At 43.2% G+C, this 22,342-nt stretch overlaps 1 protein-coding gene across 3 annotated transcripts; it reads right to left on the bottom strand.

Moving 5' to 3' along the window:
- Window positions 1-11,353: 11,353 nt before the first annotated feature.
- On the bottom strand, window positions 11,354-22,134 carry Xlr3b (X-linked lymphocyte-regulated 3B). Of its 3 annotated transcripts, none has more exons than XM_006528202.3 (9): window positions 22,035-22,134; window positions 19,993-20,114; window positions 19,215-19,284; window positions 18,308-18,342; window positions 16,814-16,931; window positions 15,899-15,998; window positions 14,440-14,538; window positions 12,339-12,434; window positions 11,354-12,244 (listed from the first exon to the last, which is right to left on the bottom strand). In XM_006528202.3, the coding sequence occupies exons 2-9, from the start codon at window positions 20,081-20,083 to the stop codon at window positions 12,188-12,190; spliced, it is 666 nt and encodes a 221-aa protein (XP_006528265.1). In that variant the 5' UTR covers window positions 20,084-20,114; window positions 22,035-22,134; the 3' UTR covers window positions 11,354-12,187. The 3 variants fall into 3 exon arrangements, with proteins under 3 accessions (XP_006528265.1, NP_001075112.1, XP_006528264.1); NM_001081643.1 differs by having other exon boundaries at window positions 19,978-20,114; window positions 22,035-22,105; XM_006528201.3 differs by lacking the exon at window positions 22,035-22,134 and adding an exon at window positions 21,853-21,998 and having other exon boundaries at window positions 19,978-20,114.
- Between the last annotated feature and the right edge of the window lie 208 nt (window positions 22,135-22,342).

Below are 22,342 nucleotides of genomic sequence, written 5' to 3'. Positions count from 1 at the left end.
GCATGCCCTTGAGGCTGACTTGACTTCGCCTGCTCAACCCCAGCCCCCAGTTGAGGTATTAGGCGCTATTGCTGTAGTCTTACATGCCTATTGCCCACCAGATTTTCTGTAACGAGTCTTCACAGACTCTCAGTTTGGCACATGATCCAAGGACAAGGAATACAACAAGACTAGCCCACGGCCCACGCTTCCTTCTCTATTGATAAATGGGACAGTACCTGTCTCCTGCATTCTCCTTTAAACCACACTTCCTGCCACAGGAATCGCTTTACCGCTTAGTCCTCCTGTCTTAAAAGTCCCTTTCCTGAGCTGGAGAGATGACCCAGTAGTAAAGAGCACTTGTAGTTCTTATATAGGTTGTGAATTCAGTTCCCAGAACCCACATAGCAGCTCACAACCATCTGTAACTCCAGTTGCAGGAGCTCCACGCCCCTTCTAGCCTATTCAGGCTTCTGCATACATGTGGTGCACACACATTTGCTCAGGTTTACATAAAATAAATACTTTTTAAAAAGTAAGAAAGACAAAGCACTGGTCTGTGTGTTTATAAAAAGGTAAAGGGGTGGATGTTCTATGGAGGCTTGGCAAGGTATCTGGGGAAAATGGTGCTTCAGTGGGTCCATGCTGAGGCATCCCTTACCCCTGGAGGGACCAGCCACAGGATGGTATAGTATAGAATACAGTTTATTCAGGACATGGGGAAGGGAGAGTGTGAGAGAGAGGGAGGGAGGGAGAGAGAGAGAGAAAGAGAGAGAGAGAGAGAATGTGAGAGAGAGAGAGAGAGTGAGAGAGAGAGGAAGAAGAAGGAGGGTGGGGGGGGAGGAGGAGGGAAGTGGAGGCTGGCCATGAGCACACGCAGAGAGAGCAGGTAAGGAAATGGGGACGAGGGAGCAGGAAGGGAAGAGCAAGAGAAAGAGAGTAGCAAGAGCAAGAGAACAAAAAGGAGGCAAGCAGTCCCTTTTATAATGGGTCAGGCCTACCTGGCTGGTGCCAGCTAACTGTGGAGCAGAGCACACCTGGATGTTGCCAGGTAACTGTGGGGCAGAGCACACCTGGATGTTGCCAGGTAACTGGGGGCAGAGCTTGCACAGAATGCTAACACTGGTTACTTGTGGGAAGGTTCAAACAGACTTGCCTGAGTCAGTATATCAGATTGCATCCTTTCTGTAACCTCTAATAATATTGAGTTGATATCTTCTGTTATGATTGTTACCCACTTGTTCTTCCTTTATATTAAAAGGCCAATGTGGATGAATTGAATCGTCTTCAATTTAAGAAGCTATGTGCCCACCCAATGGCTAATTTTCAAAATATATAAAGAATAAAAAAAGTAGATATCAAGAAAACAGACAACTCAATGGTACAGATCTAACCAGAGAATTCTCACTAAAGGAAATTCAAATGGCTGAGAAATGATTAAATGTTCAATATCCTTAACCATCAGGGAAATGCAAGTCAAAACGACCCCGAGATTCCATTTTATACTCATCAGAATGGCTAAGACCAAAAACATAAGTGACCGCTCATGCTGGTGAGACTGGAACACATGGAACACTCCTCCATTGATGGTGGGAGTGCAAACTTGTTCAACCACCTTGGAACCCAATATGAGGGTTTCTCAGAGAATTGGGAATAAATCTATCTCAAGATCCAACTATACCACTTCTTGGCATATACCCACAGGATGCTCCATTCTACCACAGAGATAATTGCCCATCCATGTTTATTGCTGCTCTCTATATAATAGTGAAAACTTGGAAAGAGCCTAGTGATGTTTCTCAGTATAAGAATGGATAAATAAAATATGATACATTTATACAATTGATTATTACTCAGTCTTTAAATAATGAAATCATGAAATTCACAGGTAAATTGATGGATCTAGAAAAAAAAAAGTGATCCTGTGGGAGGTATCCCAGACCCAGAAAGACAAATATGATACATATTTAGTTACATGTGGATATCAGCTGCTAAATGAATGACAACCAAGCCACAATTCATAGAACCACAGAGTTTACATATAGAGTAAGGGACTTGGGGAGTATGGATAGATCTCAATAGGAAAAGAAAATAAAATTAATAGTTATACATAGATGCAGGGGCTGGAATTAGGGGATCAAGTGGGGAGGAGTAGGAGAGGGGATGTAGAAGGGGATGTGGGAAGAGAGAACTCTAATTAAGGGCCATTTGAGGGGTAGTATGGAGAACTAATAGAGTTGAAGCTTCCTAAAATATATACATCTATGGAGGAAATCTAAATGAAATAATGTTTGAGACAGAGCCCCAACTGAACACCTCTTGTCTCCAAATGAAGGTTCCAATCCCAAAATTATGTCACATCTAAGTGAGTTGTTGGACAAAGGAGTCCCACAGAAATCCCTAAAAAAAAACCCAAGATACTGCCAAGACTATATAGTTTGCTTTCCACAAACTGATGGCAAGACTCCTCTGCTGGAGGCAATACCTACACAACTCACTGAACATGGAGAAGCCGAGTTGGTGCCTACCTGGTGTCTTCATCATTCCTACGTTCTAGTGTCTTCAGTACAGAAAGGTACTTGCACACTACCAAAGGAGAAATGTAAACGCCACCCCTGCACACTACTAAAAGAAATATAAATATCAACCCAGCCACAAACCCTTTGATCTACAGTGGGTCCTGCCTACAAGATACACTAGGGCAATGGTGGCACAAAGCCTGTGGGACTGACCAACTAGTATATGATTTGACTTAAGGCCCACTCCACAAGATGGAACCCATACCTGACACTGCTTGGGTGACCAAAGACTTGAGACTAGATAGCCCAGAGACCTAGGGTAAAACTCAATGCTACTGTTCTAAAAATAAACAAACAAAAATAACACACACACACACACACAAACCAAAAACACACCAATAAAGGCCTTACTCATAGATTAGTGCCTTGCTCAGCCATCATCAGAGAAGCTTCCTCCTGTAGCAGATGGGGACAAATACAGAGAACCACCCCACCCCACCCCCATCCCCAGCCAGACAATATGCAGAGATTGAGAGCCCCTGGAACTCTCAGTTAAATGGAATGTCTCCATCAACTCCCTCCCCTCAGGGATTTGGGAATTTTGTGGAAGAGGGGGCAGAAAAACTTTAAAAGCCAGAGGCTCAGGATGAAGGACACCAATAAAAGAAGGCCCTCCAAATCAGTGTGATGGAAGCTCATATGAACTTGCAAAGATGGAGGCAGCATGCACAGGGGCCACAAGGGGCTGCACCAGGTCTTCTGTGTGTGTATTATGGCTTCCAGTTTAGTGTATTTATAGGATTCCTGAATGTGGGAACATGTAGGTCTCTGATTCTTGTGCCTCTCTTCTGCTCTTTTTCTTCTGTTTGTTTGTTTTCTATTCTTATATAATTTTTTTTGTTTTCTCTCTATATATTATATATATTTTCCCTAGGTACCAAAGTAGCTCTGACTATACTATGCTATTTAATCACCAGCATTTCTGAAGTGGAAAAATTAATATTCTTCACCATGTGAAGGCATGTCCAAATGAAAATAATAATTAGCTATATCTACTTGATACGTTTCTGATTCATATTAATTAATACCCTCCGTCATAGTTAGAAATCTTGAAATTAGCAATTAGTCCATTAGTCTATAGGAAGAGATTTTTTTTCTGGCCACAATTATTAGCTCTTTTCAGGTCATATTGATCAATTTAAGTTACAGGAATATAGAATTAGAGGAAGCCAAAGCTTCCCAAGTGTATGTATTTCAACATCATTGTGTTTGAAGAGGTATTTTATATTTGAGTCCCAATCCAAGTTTTCCTACATTCTAGTCTGTATGATTGCACATGCAAAACTCTTATAAGTCTGTTCTTTTTTCTGCAACATTAAGAAAATAGGATTTAATTCTCAGGGTTATTGAAAGGATACATATCTTATACAATTATCTAACAGAGAGGGTATTTTCCTATAGTAACTCTGAAAAGCTTCTGTAACTCAAAGGACACTGTTATTAGGACAAAATGGCAGCCTACAGATTGCTTAAAAGTCAGCACCCCTAAACATAGCTTCTAATTACCCACTCCCACTATTTTAACAGCACTTTTTGATTTGTTATTTTACATACTCCATATTTTACCCCCCCCCTCTCTCTCTCTCCAATTTGATAAGATTTATAATCTGGTTCTGAGTTCGTATGGATCCTTCATATCAACAGGTTACTTGGAAAATGCTTAAAATTAAACAATATTTACAAAATGAAGTTGTGTGTCTCTCAATAAGTAATAAAGCCATTAAATTATGTTTTGTAATTAATGTGTTCAGCTCTTGTTTGTTTGTTTTTTTAATTTTCAATTCTTTGCTAATCTACACCTGTGTTCCTGATGTCTTGTAGAGACCCAATTCCTGTTTTTTCCTTCCCATGTGGAAATTCAGTTTTCCAACCTCATTACTTCCACATCATTAGTACATTTAGTTTGCGGAGACAATTTTGGGTGTATGATATATATGTATGCATGTCTCTGTGTATATACTGTGTGTGCGCCATGTGGGAGAACATATATGAACGGTGGACCACATGTGGTCAGAACACAACTTTGCCTTCCATCTTATTTAAGAGCATCTCTTTCTTGTTCACTTCTGCATATGTTAGAATAGATGGCCCATGAGCTTCTGGGGAAGCTCTTTTCTCCATCTTACATCTTACAACAGGAGTGATACAATTGCAGGTGCATGCAACCATACTCAGCTTTGCATGAGTTTTGGGTATCTGGGCTCATCTTCATGTTTGTGAAGCAAGCACTTTGCCCAAGTCCCCATCCCATGTTTAGTTTATTTTTTAAAAGTCCTCCTGTTTTTTACAATTCCCTGATAATATGAAATAGTATGTAACTTATAATACCCTAGAGTCACTGGTATCATTTAGTCAACTTCTAGATTTTTTTTCCCACGTGCTATCCTGTGTTTGTCTTTGTGCATTTCAGAAAAGACAGAGATTAAATTCTGAAGGTTTATGGGTATAGTGTGATGGCTTCTTGAGAAAGAAAACAAGATACTCTAGTGGTTTGAATGAGAATGGCCTCCATATGCTCATAGATTTGAATATTTGGTCCCTAGGTAGTGGCACTATTTGAAAGGATAAGGAGGTGTGGCCTTGGTGGAGTAGACATGGCTTTGTTGTTAGATCAAGCAAACCAGATTCATTCAGGTTTACTTTGAACAGAAAGTGTGTCACTTGGGGTGTGCTTTGAGGGTCACAGAAGCTCGACACAGGCCTTGTGTAGCATTTACTTCTGATGCCTGCAGATCCAGATGCAGAACTCTCAGCTTACCTCCCCAGCTCAGTGTCTGCCTGCATGATGCCATGCCTCCCACCAGGCTGATAATGGACTAAGCCTTTCAAACCATGAGCAACACCTCCCCCATTAAATGTTTTATCTTATAAGAGTTGCTATGGTCTTGGTGTCTGTCTCTTTACAACAATAGAACATTGACTAAGACGTACTATATTAAGTATATTAAGTAATTAGTTTCATTGAGGTATTTTCAAAATTCTTTGTTCTTATTCGTCTCTCCTTCCTTGCTGCTCCTCATCAAACCCTGATCTCCTTCAAGCTGTTCCCTCCCTTTTCCCTAAGAGTCTCTTATTGTCTTTCCCATGTATTCTATTACCTCTTACTTTCCCCTATTTTCCCCCTAACACTTTCCTTTTACCTCAAATGCACCCCTTCTAGTTTAATGACCTACACACATGTACATGTGTGCACACACACAGGCACAGAAACACATATATGCAAATGCAAATGAGTTCTACATATGGTAAATGGGGCTTTTGAATCTGGTTTACTTTGTGTAAGGAATGACTTCCAGTTCTATCGACTTTTCTGGAAATGTTACTTTATTTTCCTTCTGGATAACTAAAATCCCATTGTGTTTTTACACATTTCTATCCATTAAACTGTTGGTTGATATCTATGCTGGTTCCAGCTTGTGGCTAATATCATTAATGTAGCAATAAAGATTTATGTGCAAGTATTTCTGTGGTGGTAGGACTTAGAGTCCTTAGATGTATATTCAGGTGTCATAGTGGAACTCTAGTAGAATCATTACATCTAGGGTAAACATTAGAATGAAATAGTTTTTCACTGTGTCTAGGATAAACATTGGAATGGATAGTTACTTTCTAGAAGTACTTTGACCGTGAAGAAATCATTTTAGAAAACAGTGATTATTTTCTGTTATCTATAGAGGTGTTTTTCTGAAGGGGCTTTACAGAGTTTGCATGACTTTGGTCACAAGACTGGCCTAGCACATTTGGGATGTCTTGCATTATTGGGTACTGCAAACAGTGCACAATAAGGACTAATGTTGCTGGGCTGTAATGTTTTCCTTCGGGAAACATGTAGCTTAGATTAGGGGCTTTGGTATGAAGAACTTGTTCTATCTCTGCCCCCAAACAACTTTTGTGTAACAATCTGCCACACCAACCCCAGTAGAATCTGCGTGACAAGTTCCACAGACTGAGGAGAGAATTACAAAAGAAGGAGGCCTCCTGGAGCCGGTTGTGGAGCTCTTGGCCAGAGCAAAATATTGAGCCGTAGTTTTCATGGCAATCTATCTGTTTTATTTTCTCTTATTCCTTTTCTTCTTTACAACATGTTCCTGGTAGCCTAGGCCACGATCTTTAGCAAGAATAATGGGTAAGAAACCATCCCTTGAGATGGGGTCACTAACATGACCTTGTCTCTGGGGAAACCAACGCTTTACTTTATAAATCATTTACAAAATTATATAATAGTATTATGCTAGATAAAAACTCTCCCAACAATAAAATTTCATATGACTACACGTGTGTCATCGGAAGTGGGCTTTGGTATATGGTAAAGAAAGCCTTAATTAGAAGGAATTAAAATAGTTTACATTTATGCGTTGAAGATTTATTTTAAAAAGTCAGGCATTAGATGTTAAACAACAATTGACCATAAAGATTTACTAACCTGCTCTCAGAAATATGCCACTAGCCTTGGATGACTGCCTGTACTGGCTAGTTTTGTGTCAATTTGACACAGCTGGAGTTATCACAGAGAAAGGAGCTTCAGTTGAGGAAATGCTTCCATGAGATCCAACTGTAAGCCATTTTCTCAATTAGTGATCAAGGGGGAAAGGCTCCTTGTAGGTGGTGCCATCTCTGGGCTGGTAGTCTTTGTTCTATAAGAGAGCAGGCTGAGCAAGCCAGGGGAAGCAAGCCAGTAAAGAACATCCCTCCATGGCCTCTGCATCAGCTCCTGCTCCCTGCCCTGCTTGAGTTCCAGTCCTGACTTCCCTGGTGATGAACAGCAGTATGGAAGTGTAAGCCGAATAAACCCTTTCCTCCCCAAACTGCTTCTTGGTCATGATGTTTGTGCAGGAATAGAAATTCTGACTAAGACACTGCCCCACTGAATACATCCTTTTAGAGTTGTAACGCTTGGATGATTCCTATTAATAATGAATGATGTTACCTGTTCTGTTTGTGATTCACTGAATACATCTTCTCAGAGTTGTAATGTTTGCTTGACTTTTGTGTGCTACTGTGCCAAATGATAATGATGGTATTTGTGACTGTTTCACTGAACACATCTTCTAAGAGTTGTAATATTTGTTTCCTTTATGTATAAAAACCCCTGCTTGAGAGCTGCAAAATAAACTCAGATTCAAATTGCCTCTGTGTTTGTTTCTGTTTGTCACCGCCAAATCCTTACCCACCTAGCTTCGAGGATCCTCATTCCAGAGACACCCCCCTACACACCCGACTGGGGTGGCCCGTGGCAACAATCAATAAATATACTTTTGTGAGGCTGTTTGAGGTTCAGTTCATTGAGACTGTTCCTCGCTGGTGCTTAATTACATCCTAAAGTGACCCTCTTTCTTCAATCAACCACATCATTCAGAATATAGATAAAGTATCATATTGCTAGGTCCTGTGACAGAGATACTTGTACGTTTTTTAAAAACCTCCTTACCAACTTTCATAGTGGTTAAATGGTGAACAGTAGTGTATATATGGTCCTCCTTTCCTACATTTTCAACATCATATGCTGTAATTTATTATTTTTTTCTTGTTTGTTTAGGTGAAATATCAATTAACAACATAGGCCGAAATATCCATTAACAACATAGGCCACCAACAGCAGAAGAAGCTGGGATAGGATATCCATCCAACAAAACCTTTAGAACAAAGGAAAGTCCTTACCTTTATAGACTTTAAAAGGGATGGTGTCTGACTAGGCACAAGGCCTTACTAGAAGGAGCATGTGTTTTGGGGCTGTTACATGCTAGGAGCTTAGCAAAGGTATTACATAGGATATATGGCCATTAATCTGATTACCTTGAAACTGGGTGGCAGGAAGCTGATCTTGTTGCCGTACCTTATCTGAGAGCTTATCTTCAATACCTGGTAGGAGAAAAAAGCTGCAGAGGGGTTTAGCTAACACACCCTGCAACAGCAGCATCTGTGACCTGGCTTTTCTTTTTTTGCTGCTTCCTCCCGAATTGGAGCATTTTCAAGCCTTCTTCCCACTTCATCTCCTGAAAATTGGTCAGTTGCTGATTCTTGAGTCATGAGCTGGTATTTTGTATTCATAAAATAGGTGATCCACACGAGTCTGTGGAGCATGCTGGACATTGTTCTGGTTGAATTGAATTAGAGGCAGATTAGAAAAGGGTCTAAGATGCAAGACTCAAAATAGTTAATGGTGTGACAATAGATATGATCAAGGAGATCTTATAAGGACCTTGAAACCCATCTGTCTTGACTCTAATAATGTCTGCTGTCTAATTCTTGAGGCATAGTCAAATAGTTTCTTTGCTGTGTGTTTGACCAGAATGTACTGATTGTCACAGAAACAACATTTACCTTTCCAAATAAAGTTGAAATTCCCTTTTTCTGATGTCTAGAGATCTAGCTTTCTCCTATTTTGGAGTTTGCCTGCTGCTAAGTGTTGGGTTTCAGACCCTGGACAAACAGCTGAGGTGCATATTTAGCATACTAAAGTGGACCTGGCCTCCAAGTTCTCGCAGCATCCCTCAGTCCGTACCTGGTATACCCTGCTCTCTACCCTGAATGTTTTAGACCAGGGGCTGCGATTCCCCTACCCCAGAGGCACTTTCCTATATAAGCCAGACATTTTTGTCTCTCTTCCCTTCTCTCTTCTCTCCCTCTGTGTGCATGCTCTCTCTCTCTCTCTCTCTTCCCCCTCTCATCTGTCTCCCTCCTCATGGTGACTTTCCTGGCTTCTTTTCTTCAGACCAGTGAGCACAAGCAGGTTGCCAATAAACCTGCCTTTATGTGTACACTAATCTGGCTTAAATGGACTCATTTTACTGGCAAAGAAATAACTTATCACTAAGGAGTCTTGTAGTGATAATGTATAGTAAGCCTTTATGTCTGGCTTTGAATGAAAATGGTTCCTAAAGCCTTTGTGCCTGGTTTTGAGTACAATGTTTCAGCAAAAGTTTGGATCCATTAGTAGAGGCTGAGAAATCATTTTGAGACTTTTTGAACCTCGATGAAGTGTTGCCTTATAGAGAATATGCACTTGGTGCTACTTGAGATCTTGCAATGCACTAACCTTGTTCCTAAAACACTCCTGGCAAACCTGGAGTTCTTACTTTTGATTATGGCTTGCCATGGCCAAGGGGTATTGAGATTGTGTTGTTGTCTGCTCTCATGGACAGCAAGGGCAAGAAAACTTTGGCAGCTAGAACTATTCCTAGCCCCAATTAACATTGTATGATATTTGAAAAAAGTGACTAGAGTGAGCTAGCTGGGTGTCAGTCTTTTCAAGAAGACTGAACCCCTCTGTCCCTTTAGAAAATGAAGGCTTGTCCTCTTAATGAACTCCTCTCTCTCTCTCTCTCTCTCTCTCTCTCTCTCTCTCTCTCCCTCCCTCCCTCTCTCTCTGTCCCTCTCTCTCTCTCATCTCTCTCTCCTGCAACACCTATGACTGACCTGATTCTTGGATTTTTTTTATCAGAGTCTGAGAGCTTTTATTGTGGCTTAGAATAAAGAATAGTAGTTTACAGGGATGTTCAACTCTGCTAGTTCTCTCTGTGTTTTGATTCTGAAGCATTGGAAGCAAGGGAAGTAAAAGGAATAGTCTTAGTCAGGTATAGCTTGGGGATGAGTTTGTGAGGCTTAATAGGCTATCCTAGTAGGAGCACAGAATACAGCAGTGCTTAGTGCAATATAGACTATGCAGGATCAGTTTAAGAGGTTCAGAGAGGAACAATAGCATATGCTGTGGAGACCATTCTTGATATGTTGGCAAAGAGTGTCACAGCTTTCTGCCCTTGTCAAAAAAAAAGTACCAGAGGATAAATTGAGGGGTTTTAGACTAACATTCTTGCCAGAGGAGATTTCAAGGTAACCTAGTATTGACTGTGATATGTCATTAATAATCACTGGTATACAGATCTACAAGGAAAGGGAACAAGCGGGACTAAAAGAGACATAAAATGTACAGTTTGAGGAGAAAAAGATCACCAAGAAATTTAATGTTAGAGCCAAGTCCTGTGCTCAGGGAGGTGAGAAGTCTTAGTTGTTGTTGTTGTTGTTGTTGTTGTTCTGTTGCGTGAAAGCAACCCACACTAGCGCTGGTTGTGTTCTAGTAACACCGTTTCCCTGCCCCCAAGGTCTCCATGGTCCCCCTGCATCGACCACCCAACATCTCTTGCTGTGGATTCTGCTCCTATTCCCAGCCATCACCCCCTGGTTAGCTGTCACAAATCCCAGTAATCAGGTAAAATCAAAACTCACATAAACGAACATTTATACACACACACACACACACACACACACACACACACACACACACACACAGAGACAGAGACAGAGAGACAGAGAAATAAAATAGAATTCAACACTGGAGAAACACTATGGACAGTATCCATATATGGTAAAGATAGGCAGAATATTTCAAGTAGGAGACATTCAAAGCTGCTAATAATACAACATTTTATTATGATTAATGATTATTAAAGAAATAATACTAAAGGCCCACAGGGTTACAGGTAGTTTGCACAAAGGGGGAAGTTCTTCTAGATAATGCAAACTTTAGACAGTAAAATGATCCCAGCAGGGAAGCCCTCATTCAGTCTGGAGGAATGCAATTCAACTTGGAGAAAATGGGGGAGGCTGAACACAGCCTGTTTTCAATGCTTCTACACAACGGGACACAATGAGACAAGTGGCCTGGACTACACTGGCCCCATGCAGGAACACAGGTGACAGCACACCTCCACATGGCATGGGGCCATGTCTGTCTGAGAAGGGGTGAAACGTCAGGGATGTCAGAAAGAGAATGCAATTAAATGACTCATGCCAACAAGTCTGAAACTATTTCATGTTTATTAAATCAAACGTTCCCAAGTAAGGATTTCCCAGGGTATCCATACAGGAAATCACAGGACGCGAGCTTTAACTGTACACGAGACCTCATATATAATATCCCTGATGATCCCATACTACATGTGCGATAAATTCCACAAACAAAACATTCTAAGTTACTCCTATCCATACAAGTGAGGGATTAATAAACCATGGTGAATTAAGCTGTATTCATGTTCAGAATCACCTCTTAGTGTGACAGATTCATTTAATTGAAAGACCTTGTAAATGTTGTCTGCAAATGGCATTTCCACTGATTCAAGCCACGTTACTCACATCTTTCTTACTCGGGAGGTTTGATGAATTCTACTACTTTAACTATTAAGAGCACACTGCCTTTGGAGGCTGAAGGTCAGTTTCATAGGCTCCATCACTGAACACATTTCAGAGCAGAATGTCAAAGAAAGCCTGTATCTTCTCTAATTATTTATCTGGACACGACAACAATAGCCCACTTGTGTGCCTTCCAATTTGGGGAGATGATGTTCAGGTATGATAATCTACTGTATCAACACCAATGTGTGCTAACCAGTAATTGCGATGCTACCAAGGAAAGCCTGCCATCTCTACCCGAGGGCTGGAGTTCCCTACAGACATATTTGCACTGCTGTCACACAAATCCCAGGGTTTATTTGGATTTAACAGAACGGGGCATCTTCAGGAACAGGAGGAAGACAGGAGAAGATCCAGGCACCGAAGCTGCAATCATCAGCACTAGCAGCTTCACCCAGATGATTATACTGCTCCCCTCATATCGGCTTTTGTGCTCCAAAGTTTTATGAGAATAACACATCCAGGAGAGACTGTGGAGGAGCAGCAGTCTTTTGCTGGTTCTGTTAAGTAATGAAAATATTAAATGGGCATAAAATAAATAGCACTCAAGGTTGGCCTTATCCCCATTTTCTATGGGAAAGGCTAGGTACTTACATGCAGCATCAGAAGTTTGATTTCCAAGGTGGCTATGAGACGTCTCAGCTCTTCAGCGATGGAATTTCCCCGAGAATCCCTCAGTACCTCCAGTTTCTGAAGCAAAAAACATGTGAGGAAATCAGCCCTGGTCATCTTGTCTTTCAAATGGGAACATCAACATTTCAAAGGGAGCAAGTGTGGTAAAAAAAACATGGTTTAATTACTCCAAAAATTACTCCAAAAGCAGCGAGCACGCACCCTGTACAAGAAGAAGATCAAAACATCCACCAAAGTGACACCGACTTTGCCACTTCTCAACCCACTGCTGAATGGTCAAATTGTGAGGGATCAGCTATAGGGGTGGCCCAGGGGAAGGGTGCTTGCCTACCATGTCTGAGAGTCTGGGATAACTCTCCATGCACAGCACAAATGAAAGCCCATGAAGCCAAATGCAAACAGAGCATGAAGCATGAGCCCATTCATTGCCACTCGCCCACTTCTTAGCAAGATGGAATAGCTTGTCCCGTACTATGACCACTGTGCACCAGGAACTTAAAACTCAAGGTTTCCACCTCCACATTCCCTTTGGCACTGAGTGAAACAGCACACACTACATCTACAGTCTTGCTAAACACTGTGGAGTCATTATAAAACTTGGCAGGACCTCTTCCATAATCTTGTTCAGTGACCACAGAAACTGGAACAACACAGAGATCTTAACATTGGAATGGCTGAGCAAGTTTCTAGGCTACTGAGTACTTAAAGAATGATCTTTCATCAGGAACACACACTGGCCCCTAACCCCTGCCCCGTGTGTGTGTGTGTGTGTGTGTGTGTGTGTGTGTGTGTGTGTGTGTGTGTGCGGGGGTAGGGTTTTTTTGTAGGAGACAGGCATTAAGAAAGCAAGGATGAATTCTGTCAACTTGGTTGTTTTGGGTCATCTGAATTACTCTGGATGAACAAAATTTTAACTGCAACTTGAACAAGCCAATTCACATTGAGTCTGAAACAAAAGTAGAGCGTCCAGTATTTAATTGTCTTGTAGAGAGCTACAAACCTGAAGACAGCATAGGACAATCAACATGCCTAGCAAGAACTTACAGACACTATTATGGAGGACAACTCTCAATTCACAATCTCTCTGTCTTCCACTTACTTTCTTACTGAGGGCTATACCTGGCAGCTGTCTTATGGTTCTAATTGGCCATATGAAGCCATGTTTCAGTCCTACAATGATAGGAAATGTAAATGGACTGAGCAAGGGAAGTAAGTGCAAATATTCTTGTAACTAGTCTGCTTAAAGATGGAACGAGAGGGTCTAGGACGACAGCTGCAGTGTGTAAAAGTAATTCTTGGGGGGTAAGAATGCAGCAGTAGTGGAGGAGCTTGCTCCATAAGCATAAAAGGCCAACGTAAGCCCTTCAGCATAAATACTAAAAGTCAGGCATGGTGACACATCGACCTGTGGCAGCAAAGGAACTGCTGAGCAGCCAGCCAGCCTAGCCATAGTTCCAGGTCCAGGGAGTCATCCTGTTTCAAAAGGGTATCATGGGAGTCCCGCACAGTGGTGCACACCTGTAATCCCAGCACTCAGGAAGCAGAGGCAGGCAGGTAGATCTCTGTGAGTTTGAGTCCAGAATGGTCGACATAGTGAGTTCAGGACAGCCAGAGCTACACAGTGAGACTCTGTGTCAAAATTAAAACCAAACAAACAAAAAGCTAGAGGTAAGAAAAAAAGGATATGATGAAGTGTGTCTGTAAGAGTTGTCTTCCGACATCTACACACCCATGCACAGACAAGTACGCATGTGTGCATGTGTACACATACTTACCCAATGAAAAAATGTACTGTGAGTCAAGATGGGATGAGCTGAAGAGCATTAGTGCCCTGTACAATATGAACAGCTCCAGATGAAATGACCAAGGCAGCAAGTCCTGCTTTGAATGATTCTCCTAACCATGAGTGAATGCTAAAATTAAACTGACTTTGTACTTAGGATTACATGGAGCATGAGGAAATGGTGGGAGGTGTTTGCAGGTAACTTTCATAAGCTGTTATCCAAAGCACAGAAAGAATACCAGGATATTCAGTGTCCCCTGTAGAGGTTGTTCAACACACCTCCAAGTATTTTTCACACAGTGATTTAAATTCCTTCATTCTGTTCTTCTGAAGAGTGAGACTTTCATGAATAAACTTCTGTTGCTCCATAAACATATTCTACAAACAAAGGCAGTGTAAGATGTAAGAACAAGTGAGGGGGGGGGGACAGGAAACTCATAAAAGGCAATTTTTTATTTTATTTATGCAAAAGAGATGGAGTGAAAAACATTTACAATTGTTTTCAATTAAAACAGTGACCACATTTACAGGAGTAACCTAATAGTAGAAAAATAACCTTCATTATGTGAAGCTCACTCATTGAATGGGGAGGGTTCCTATTTAACAGTACTCAAAACACTGCTAGTAGTTCCTGTAGTCTTGAAAACCTACCTACTAGAGGCCTTCAAATCTGCTGGACTCTCTGTATTTTTAGAACCTACCTTGAGTTATCCCCATCATTTGTCACTCCTCCACATAGGGACCCACTCCACTTTGGCCTTTCCAGTAAGAGTAGAGCACACAGTGCCACACTAACAGGGTTATATTCTTTAAGACTGACTTCAGATACTGCCCTGTACCAATATAAGGATACACATCTAAAACAAATCTTTGACAATATTCTTTCAGATACGTATGGACTTCTTCTCTCCTTCCACTCCCAAGAAACTAAGGCACAGATGTAAATTATTTTTCTGAGTTAGCATAACTAGCAAAAGAAAGACGGTGACTGTGATCCACTTGGTGGGATTCCAGAGTCCACGCTCCTGACCTGAGCTGGGCTGGACAGTATCTCCATACCCCTCAGTAGTTCCCCTTCTGCTTCCCCACCTTTGGAAGTCAGAATCCCCAGGGAGCAGCTCCATCCTCCACCAGGAAGAAAGAGCCCCCAGAGACAGCACTGAGTCCAGTTACCAGTCCCCCAAAGCCCATTCTCATCTCCAGGCTAAAGTTGACTCAGTCACCATCTCAGGTCCACCCATCACTGCATGGGAACCTTTCCCTCTTCTCCTCTGGGACAGGGCCGGTCTGAACTCCAACCACACTGGCAGCTAAGTCTCCACCTGCTTCTCCACAGCCCCATGAACTGCTCTCACTCCGCATCCCTGATCACTGTGTCAGAAGGCTACGTGGGGCCCTCCTACTCTTTGGCATCTGCACTGTGTCGATCCTGAAGGGTCCCCCCTCAGGATACAATCCCATACCTCCTCCTGCACTCTGCAGACAGTACCTGCTCATCCCCCCAGGCCTGTACCATGCAGACTCCTAACCCATCATTACCCTTGTCATCTTCCCACAGAAGGGGGATAAAAAACCAAGTCAGGGAGGATGACCAGTCTCTCCCCTCCACATCAACCACCCTCCTTGTCTCCCAGAGCTCATGTCCTGTCCCTTCCCTCCAGACCTGCTGCAGGAAGCCTGTGTTGCTACCTCTGATGCTGAGGAAATGGATTCCTTTAAATCTAAGCCTGATACTCACAGAGAGTGTTTCGGCATGTTTCTTGAGTTTGTATGCATCCGAAGTTAACTTCCTATTCAAATTTGTAAACTGAAGAGAATAGTCCTGACAAAGTTTCTGCCTGTAAAAGACAACGTGAACACTGTGATATTCCTTCTCGACATGAAGAAAGCCCATTCAAACACAGCACGACTGACTTTCCTTCACTAAATGCAAGACTGGGAAAGGAGATCTAAAATATTCTGACAGGGAAATGGAAAATGAGGTGGATTAGTTCCTACCAGGCTAATAGCATGTGTTCCTCCTTGGCCGAGACAGGAGTCACTTCACAGCTCTTAGTGCTAGAAAACTCAGGATTGTCTTAGTAGCATTCCACAAGTATTAGTCTCTCTGACGAGCACAACCCCTGCTTAATTTTCCCATTATAAAGATAGGTCCAATGAGGATGCACACCCACAACCATCAGAGAATTCTGTGGACGCCTACCCACTCTTCATCACTGTACCTGTGAGGATTTCAGCATACCTGTATGGTGAACTGGGCTCCTCCGGAAACCTGTACAACATTGGAGGCTAGAGATTTTCATTTCATTTCACACTGAAGAGATGAAGGACTCCAGGATGGATGATTTGAGGATTTCAAGCTCAATGTACCCAGAACTTTCACACAATGCGCACACCTTACTTACTGTTACACTGATTCAACTGCCCTGTGTCAAAACATCTTAGTTCATCCTTAGGAAACGCAGTTGACTGACTTCAGTACAACGGGAGGGTATAAGACAAAACAAAGTCTGTCCTACAGAAAAATCAAGGCAAGTTCACTTGCCAACAAAGCTTCTAGCCAGTGGGGCCACTGGCTATTCCCCCTTCATTGTGCTCACAAACCAACTGTCAACAGCTCTGGGATCAAAGTGACAAGAAGCAACAACCCTACCTCTCTTCACAGTGGGTTTTCAGAACATCCTTAATTTTGACCTCCATGGCACTGAAAGATGAGGTCATGATCCTTGAGAATCTTTCTCTGTTTTCCTGAAGAACTTTGTTAGGTGGCTCTGTAAGGGGACATAATCTTGTAGGCATTACTGTGAAGGTCCCTCAAGGGTACTGGAAAGACACTTGCTATCAATAGGTGGAGATGATCTGACAATGCAATGGTTATTTGCCTCCTTTCTTTCCGTTAAGAATTTCAGTGGCTCTGACCTGACCATGAAATTGGACAGTTGGACTTCAGTGTCTAGATATTACATACAAAACATAACAGAGGGGCCTTAACAAGACTTACAAAAAGGGTATCAAGTCACTGTGTAATTTCTTTACTAGATGTCATTTATAAAGTATGAATGTAATCAATGTACTAAGAGTGTTCCAGTCCTAGAACATGCTAGGAGGAACTGTTGGGCTGCTTGATGCAAAGTACAAATGTCCATTTACAACAATCTCCAACGGCTCAGAGATCACTGGACAGTGAGATGAAAAATACAGTAACCATTGTAGCACTTGAGGCTATTTGACAAATTTGATAAGGTAGACATCCTAAAATTTTGGGGGGGGGGGTTGAGACAGGGTTTCTCTGTGTAGCCCTGGCTGTCCTGGAACTCACTCTGTAGACCGTGCTGGTGTTGAACTCAGAAATCCATCTGTCTCTCCCTCCTGAGTGCTATGATTAAAGGCTTGGGCCACCACGCCCGGCTACATCCTGAATAATTGAAAGGGAAAACTTGACTCATGGAAAACTCTGTGGTATTGGGGATGGAACCCAGAGCCCTGAACAATATGAGGCAATGGCCTCCACATGACTACAGCCCTATCCTGAGGTTCAGGATAGTTTCTAGATGCAACTCAACATCAGAAAAGCCTGCAGACCTCCCAGCTGTTTCTCGGGTTGATAAGTTTGTTTAACAGTTCATGTGACTAACCTCTGACAGCAATTTAATGCAGGACTCAACTGATCATACTAGAGCCACAGGCTAACAGCACTGACTTCAGCTTTCCACTTCCTGTGCTATCTCTTTGCATTGTAAATTGTGGGCAGCTATTTAACCAGGATTGGCCCTCTTCAAGCATTGCCGCCCCCAACCAAATATAGAAGAACAGGACTAGAATACAAATGAGAGAAGTAAAATGTGGTATCAAAAACAGATGCATCACTTGTGTGAATCAAAAACTGGGAGACCGATACGTTCATCCAATTTGTAAATATCTCACAGAGAGTAGGCACGGATCGTCCCACTGCAGGTGCCAGGATCTTCACATGGACAATTAAGGTGAAGTAAGAGACTTGGTGAGTAATAAACACTATTTCCACACTGTGTGTTTGAGAACTAGGCAGTAAGCCCACTTCTCTTCTCTGCCAAGTGACAACTCCCTTGCCTTGCACTTCTTTGGCTCAAACAATTTTCTCAAATTCGAATTGTCTCCTAGAACATACCTTCGAATTCTTGGACCAAATCCTGTTTTTCCTTCCTGCAAAGAAATCACATAAACTCTTTAATTCAATGTATACCAAAGGCCAACTTTGTTGCATGAGCAGGGAAGTAGAGTGTGCCCCACACAGCCTCAATACAGTTCACAGTTCAAGAGCAGACACTGATTCTTCTCGATTTCTCTGTATGCAACAGAAATGCATGTGTATAAGTGTGCAGCCATCAGAGGTAGTAATGTATATGTGTGTATGTGTGGAGGGGGTCCTCCTCTACCAATTTCCACCTTATTCCTGTCAGACAAGTTCTGTGACAGAACTTGTAGTTTGCTGGTAGCATGAGATTTTCATTTTGTAACACACTGAACGTCTGATGGACTGCAGGACAAATGTGTTGTGGCCTTTAAACTCAATGCATCCAGGACATTCCTGTGATTCACACACCTTACCCACCACTGCATTTGTTTGTTTGTTTGTTTGTTTATCTCTCAGTTTATTTTTGGTAGGTTGGCATGCAGAAAGAAGCTCTCTGCCACACCTCAGCCCTCAGTTCTGGGCTTCAAAGGTGTTAAGTGGCCACGTGTGGCCTTTTCTGTTGGGGCTGAATATGACCTCAGATTCTCATGTTTATACATAGAGCACCCTTTCACTGAGCCACCTTTCCAGCCTGACTTTTCTAAACATTGTTTATGAGTGGGCAAAAGGAAAGAAAGAAAGAAAGAAAGAAAGAAAGAAAGAAAGAGAGAGAGAGAGAGAGAGAGAGAGAGAGAGAGAGAAAGAGGGAGGGAGGGATGGAGGGAGGGAGAGAGAAGGAAGGAAGAAAAGAAAGAGAAATAGAGAGAAAAAGAAAAAGAGAGAAAGAGAAATAGAGAGAAATAGAGAGAGAAAGAAACAAACAAACAAAAAAGGTGATCACCTGGCCTGTTGCCTCTCTGTTCCTGAGGAAATAATGTCCTCCCTACCAGCATCAAGGACTTCTCTGTTAGCTGTATTTAAAGACAAAGATGAAAAATGTTTTGAGACAAAGTGAGCTTCTCCCATCATCTCCCATTGAAAACTGACTCACGGTGGGGTTTCTAGAGCCAATAGCCACCTACAGTAACTTTCACTTTTAAAAGAAGTCATGCACACACACTCCCATTCTTACGCATGCATGCATGCAAGCACACACAAGCACGTGCAGGCAGAGAGTGAGTGACAGTGGGCACAAAAAGCATGGGGAGAGACAGAGAGAGAGAGAGAGAATATTAATATCACACAGAAGTACAGACACACACAAAATTCATTAGGCTTGAGTGATTCTTGGACCAGATGTTGGAGGCATATGCACTGTCCTTCCACATGTGACCCATGTGTTCCCAGAGAGGCACACTGCATATTGCCTGCAGAGAACTGTCTTATGAGCCTTGCAGGATTCTTGTGTGGTGGGAATTTCAGGTGGGGAAAGCTAAAGCCACAAACAAGCTTGAGTACCAGTTAATTGCATCTGAACCTCCCCCCACTAGTCCAAGAAGGAAATGTCCACACACCACCACATCCACTCAGTGTGCCACCTGCCAAGGGATTTTAGGATGTCTGCTGGGGGTGGACACAGCCCTCTGCCAGCCCCTCTGGTTTGTTTGTTTGTGGGTTTTTTCATGATGTTGTTTTGGTTTTGTTGTTGTCTTCTGTTTTTTTACCTGCTGCGACTGCACCTGGGTTCTGGCTGTCATCTGAGGAGAGATTTGGATCCATCCTTGAGTGCCTGCCAGCAGTGTCAGTGGCCTTCCTTTTTCTGCTTGACATAGCTAGAATCTTCTTGTGTTAGATAGGAGTCCTGGAAGTAGAGATACCGGGAAGAATTGGAAGAAGGAAATAGGAACAGGGAACAGGACACCATGGGTGTGGCTGAGTATCCTGGCACTTGTGCTGGAGCAAAATGAGGACAAGAGCATGCCACCAATGTCCTGACATGCCCCTTTTCTGTATCGGGACTTGGAGCTCCCAGACACACTACCTCTCTAGATCAGTACCCTCTGCTGCTCTCCTACCCCTATACCCTCACCCTGATAATACAAGGACCTAATGATGTCTGGTTGGGAATTCCAACTCACTAAGGTCCTACTCATCAGTCAGGGAGGCCATGTCTCACAGCCCACTTGCTGTCCCATTTAGCCCTCCCAATCCATGCAGCCCCATGACTGCTCCCTTGCCTTGCCCTCTGTGGCCTTGCCAGGCCTCCTTTGGAAAGTGAAGGTCCTAGGATGGTCCCACCGGTTTGGTTTGGACCTGCCTCTTTGTGATCCCACTGCCCTACCACACGAGCTAAGGCTCTTTTCTGAACCCTGTATCAACTGGAGAGCCCCTAAACAGAGTTCCCCAATAGCCAATCATCCACCCAGGGTTCTCTTCTACCCCTGGAGCCTCCTCCTTTTCAGAGGGTGGTTGGTCATACCTATGTAGGAACCACCTCCCAGTGCACATCTCTCTGACTGGCTGGGAAGGTGTGTATACCCAGGGTTAAGTGGTTTCAGCTAGTATAGTACTTGTGGGATTTGGATGGAGATGCTGTCCTTTGGTGAAGGGGACCAGTCCTGGCCCATCCCCTTCAACATTCAACACAGATTTTAGGAATACCTCCTATGGCCCACCAATATTCTAGATCTTGACCAAATCTTGACACTTTGAGAAAAACATACAAAAACACAGGCATTTGTGTTGAGGGAGGCAAGGCCCATGGCTGCAAAGAAGCAGGACCCAGATGTGGCCACTGAGGACCCCTGGAGGACAGGGGAGAGTCACTACTTCCTTTTCTCCAAGTCACTGTCCCAGCCAACTCTCTTCAAACCTGCAACGCTCCTGGAACCATTTTCATCAACTGGTCTCACTGGTCTATTTTACTACCAGGTGCAAAGTCTTCCAAACATCTCATCACAGCTAAACCTGGTCCCTTCTGCCTCAAGACCCCACTTTGCTCCCCAAAAGGCCAGATACACCAGGCTGACAGAGCTTTCTCACCATCAGAGGCTCAAGACTGACTCTGCTAATTCCCTGTCACTCACCCAGGTGACCACACTTCAATACATTCCTCTGAGAGGCTATTTCCCCCGCCCCTCAGATAGAGGCCCCACATTCTGGAGTAGGTCTCTGATTATCAGAAACACTACTGTGCAGGCATGCCTGAGGCTGCCTACAGGTACTCCCAAAGGTGTGAGGCCTGCCAATCAGGTACCCATTCCCAGCTTGGGCCCTGTCGTTGCCCATGTGTTTGTGCAAAGTGCCCAGGGTTTCCCCCTTCCGCTTCAGACTAACTATCCTGCTCAGATACTGCTTATGGAAGTGTCACAGGAGGATCCAGGTGTGCAGTCAGGAACCAAACAAACAAACAAAAAAAAACAACCAAAACAAACAAACAAACAACAACAAGACCCAGCAACAACAAAAAAAAAAAAAAAAAAAAAAACCACCACCACCACCACAAAAACCAAACAAAACCAAAGAACAACGAAAAACAACCCCAAACTGGGAGTTTTTCTCATTCCTGGCTTCTCATTCTCAGCTCTGGCGCCTCTTACAGTAAAAGAAAGCTCCGGAAGTCACCTCACAGGCTTCCCGGGACCCTCATATTCTGTGACCCCACTGTCCCACTACAATGACGACGAGGACAACAAGGGTGCCTCCTAACCACCCGCGGAGTCCCACTGTGGAACGTCCCCACCCCCCCCCACCCCACCCCCCGGCAAAACTCGTCACCCACCTAGTCCCCTCCTCTCCACAAGGCAGCCTCCTTCCACTCAGAGGTTCATCCCACTTGGTCGGGCCTTGGCTGATATAATGTTCTCTGATTGGCTGGTGTACCAGCTTGCACACGCGCACTGGGTACCAGCACTCTGCGCATAAATCAAGGGGCCCAGCATGCCTCATCCACTCACATTTGCTTTCCTGGTGATGGATGGCCCGTGGCTTCATTTCATTGGGCCACAGCTACAATCCATCTCCATTTTGCCCATCTCCTTATGTAAGTATCTCTGATTCGCTGCAACAGAAAGAGGCCTAAATGTGCAT

Source organism: Mus musculus, chromosome X (genome assembly GCF_000001635.26).
Source record: "Mus musculus strain C57BL/6J chromosome X, GRCm38.p6 C57BL/6J".
NCBI classification, from domain to species: Eukaryota; Metazoa; Chordata; class Mammalia; order Rodentia; family Muridae; genus Mus; species Mus musculus.
Note: the sequence above shows the minus strand (reverse complement) of the source record. Positions and strands in the feature narration are given on the sequence as shown.

What these genes read in the sequence shown, in the direction of transcription:
- Xlr3b (NM_001081643.1), bottom strand. Translation starts at nt 20,083, where the DNA reads ATGTCAAGCAGAAAAAGGAAGGCCACTGACACTGCTGGCAGGCACTCA. An exon ending in AACATGCCGAAACACTCTCT is followed by an intron (nt 14,539 to 15,898) that starts GTGAGTATCAGG and finishes CTTTGTTTGTAG; the next exon opens with AATATGTTTATGGAGCAACA. An exon ending in TCAAACTTCTGATGCTGCAT is followed by an intron (nt 12,245 to 12,338) that starts GTAAGTACCTAG and finishes ATTACTTAACAG; the next exon opens with AACCAGCAAAAGACTGCTGC.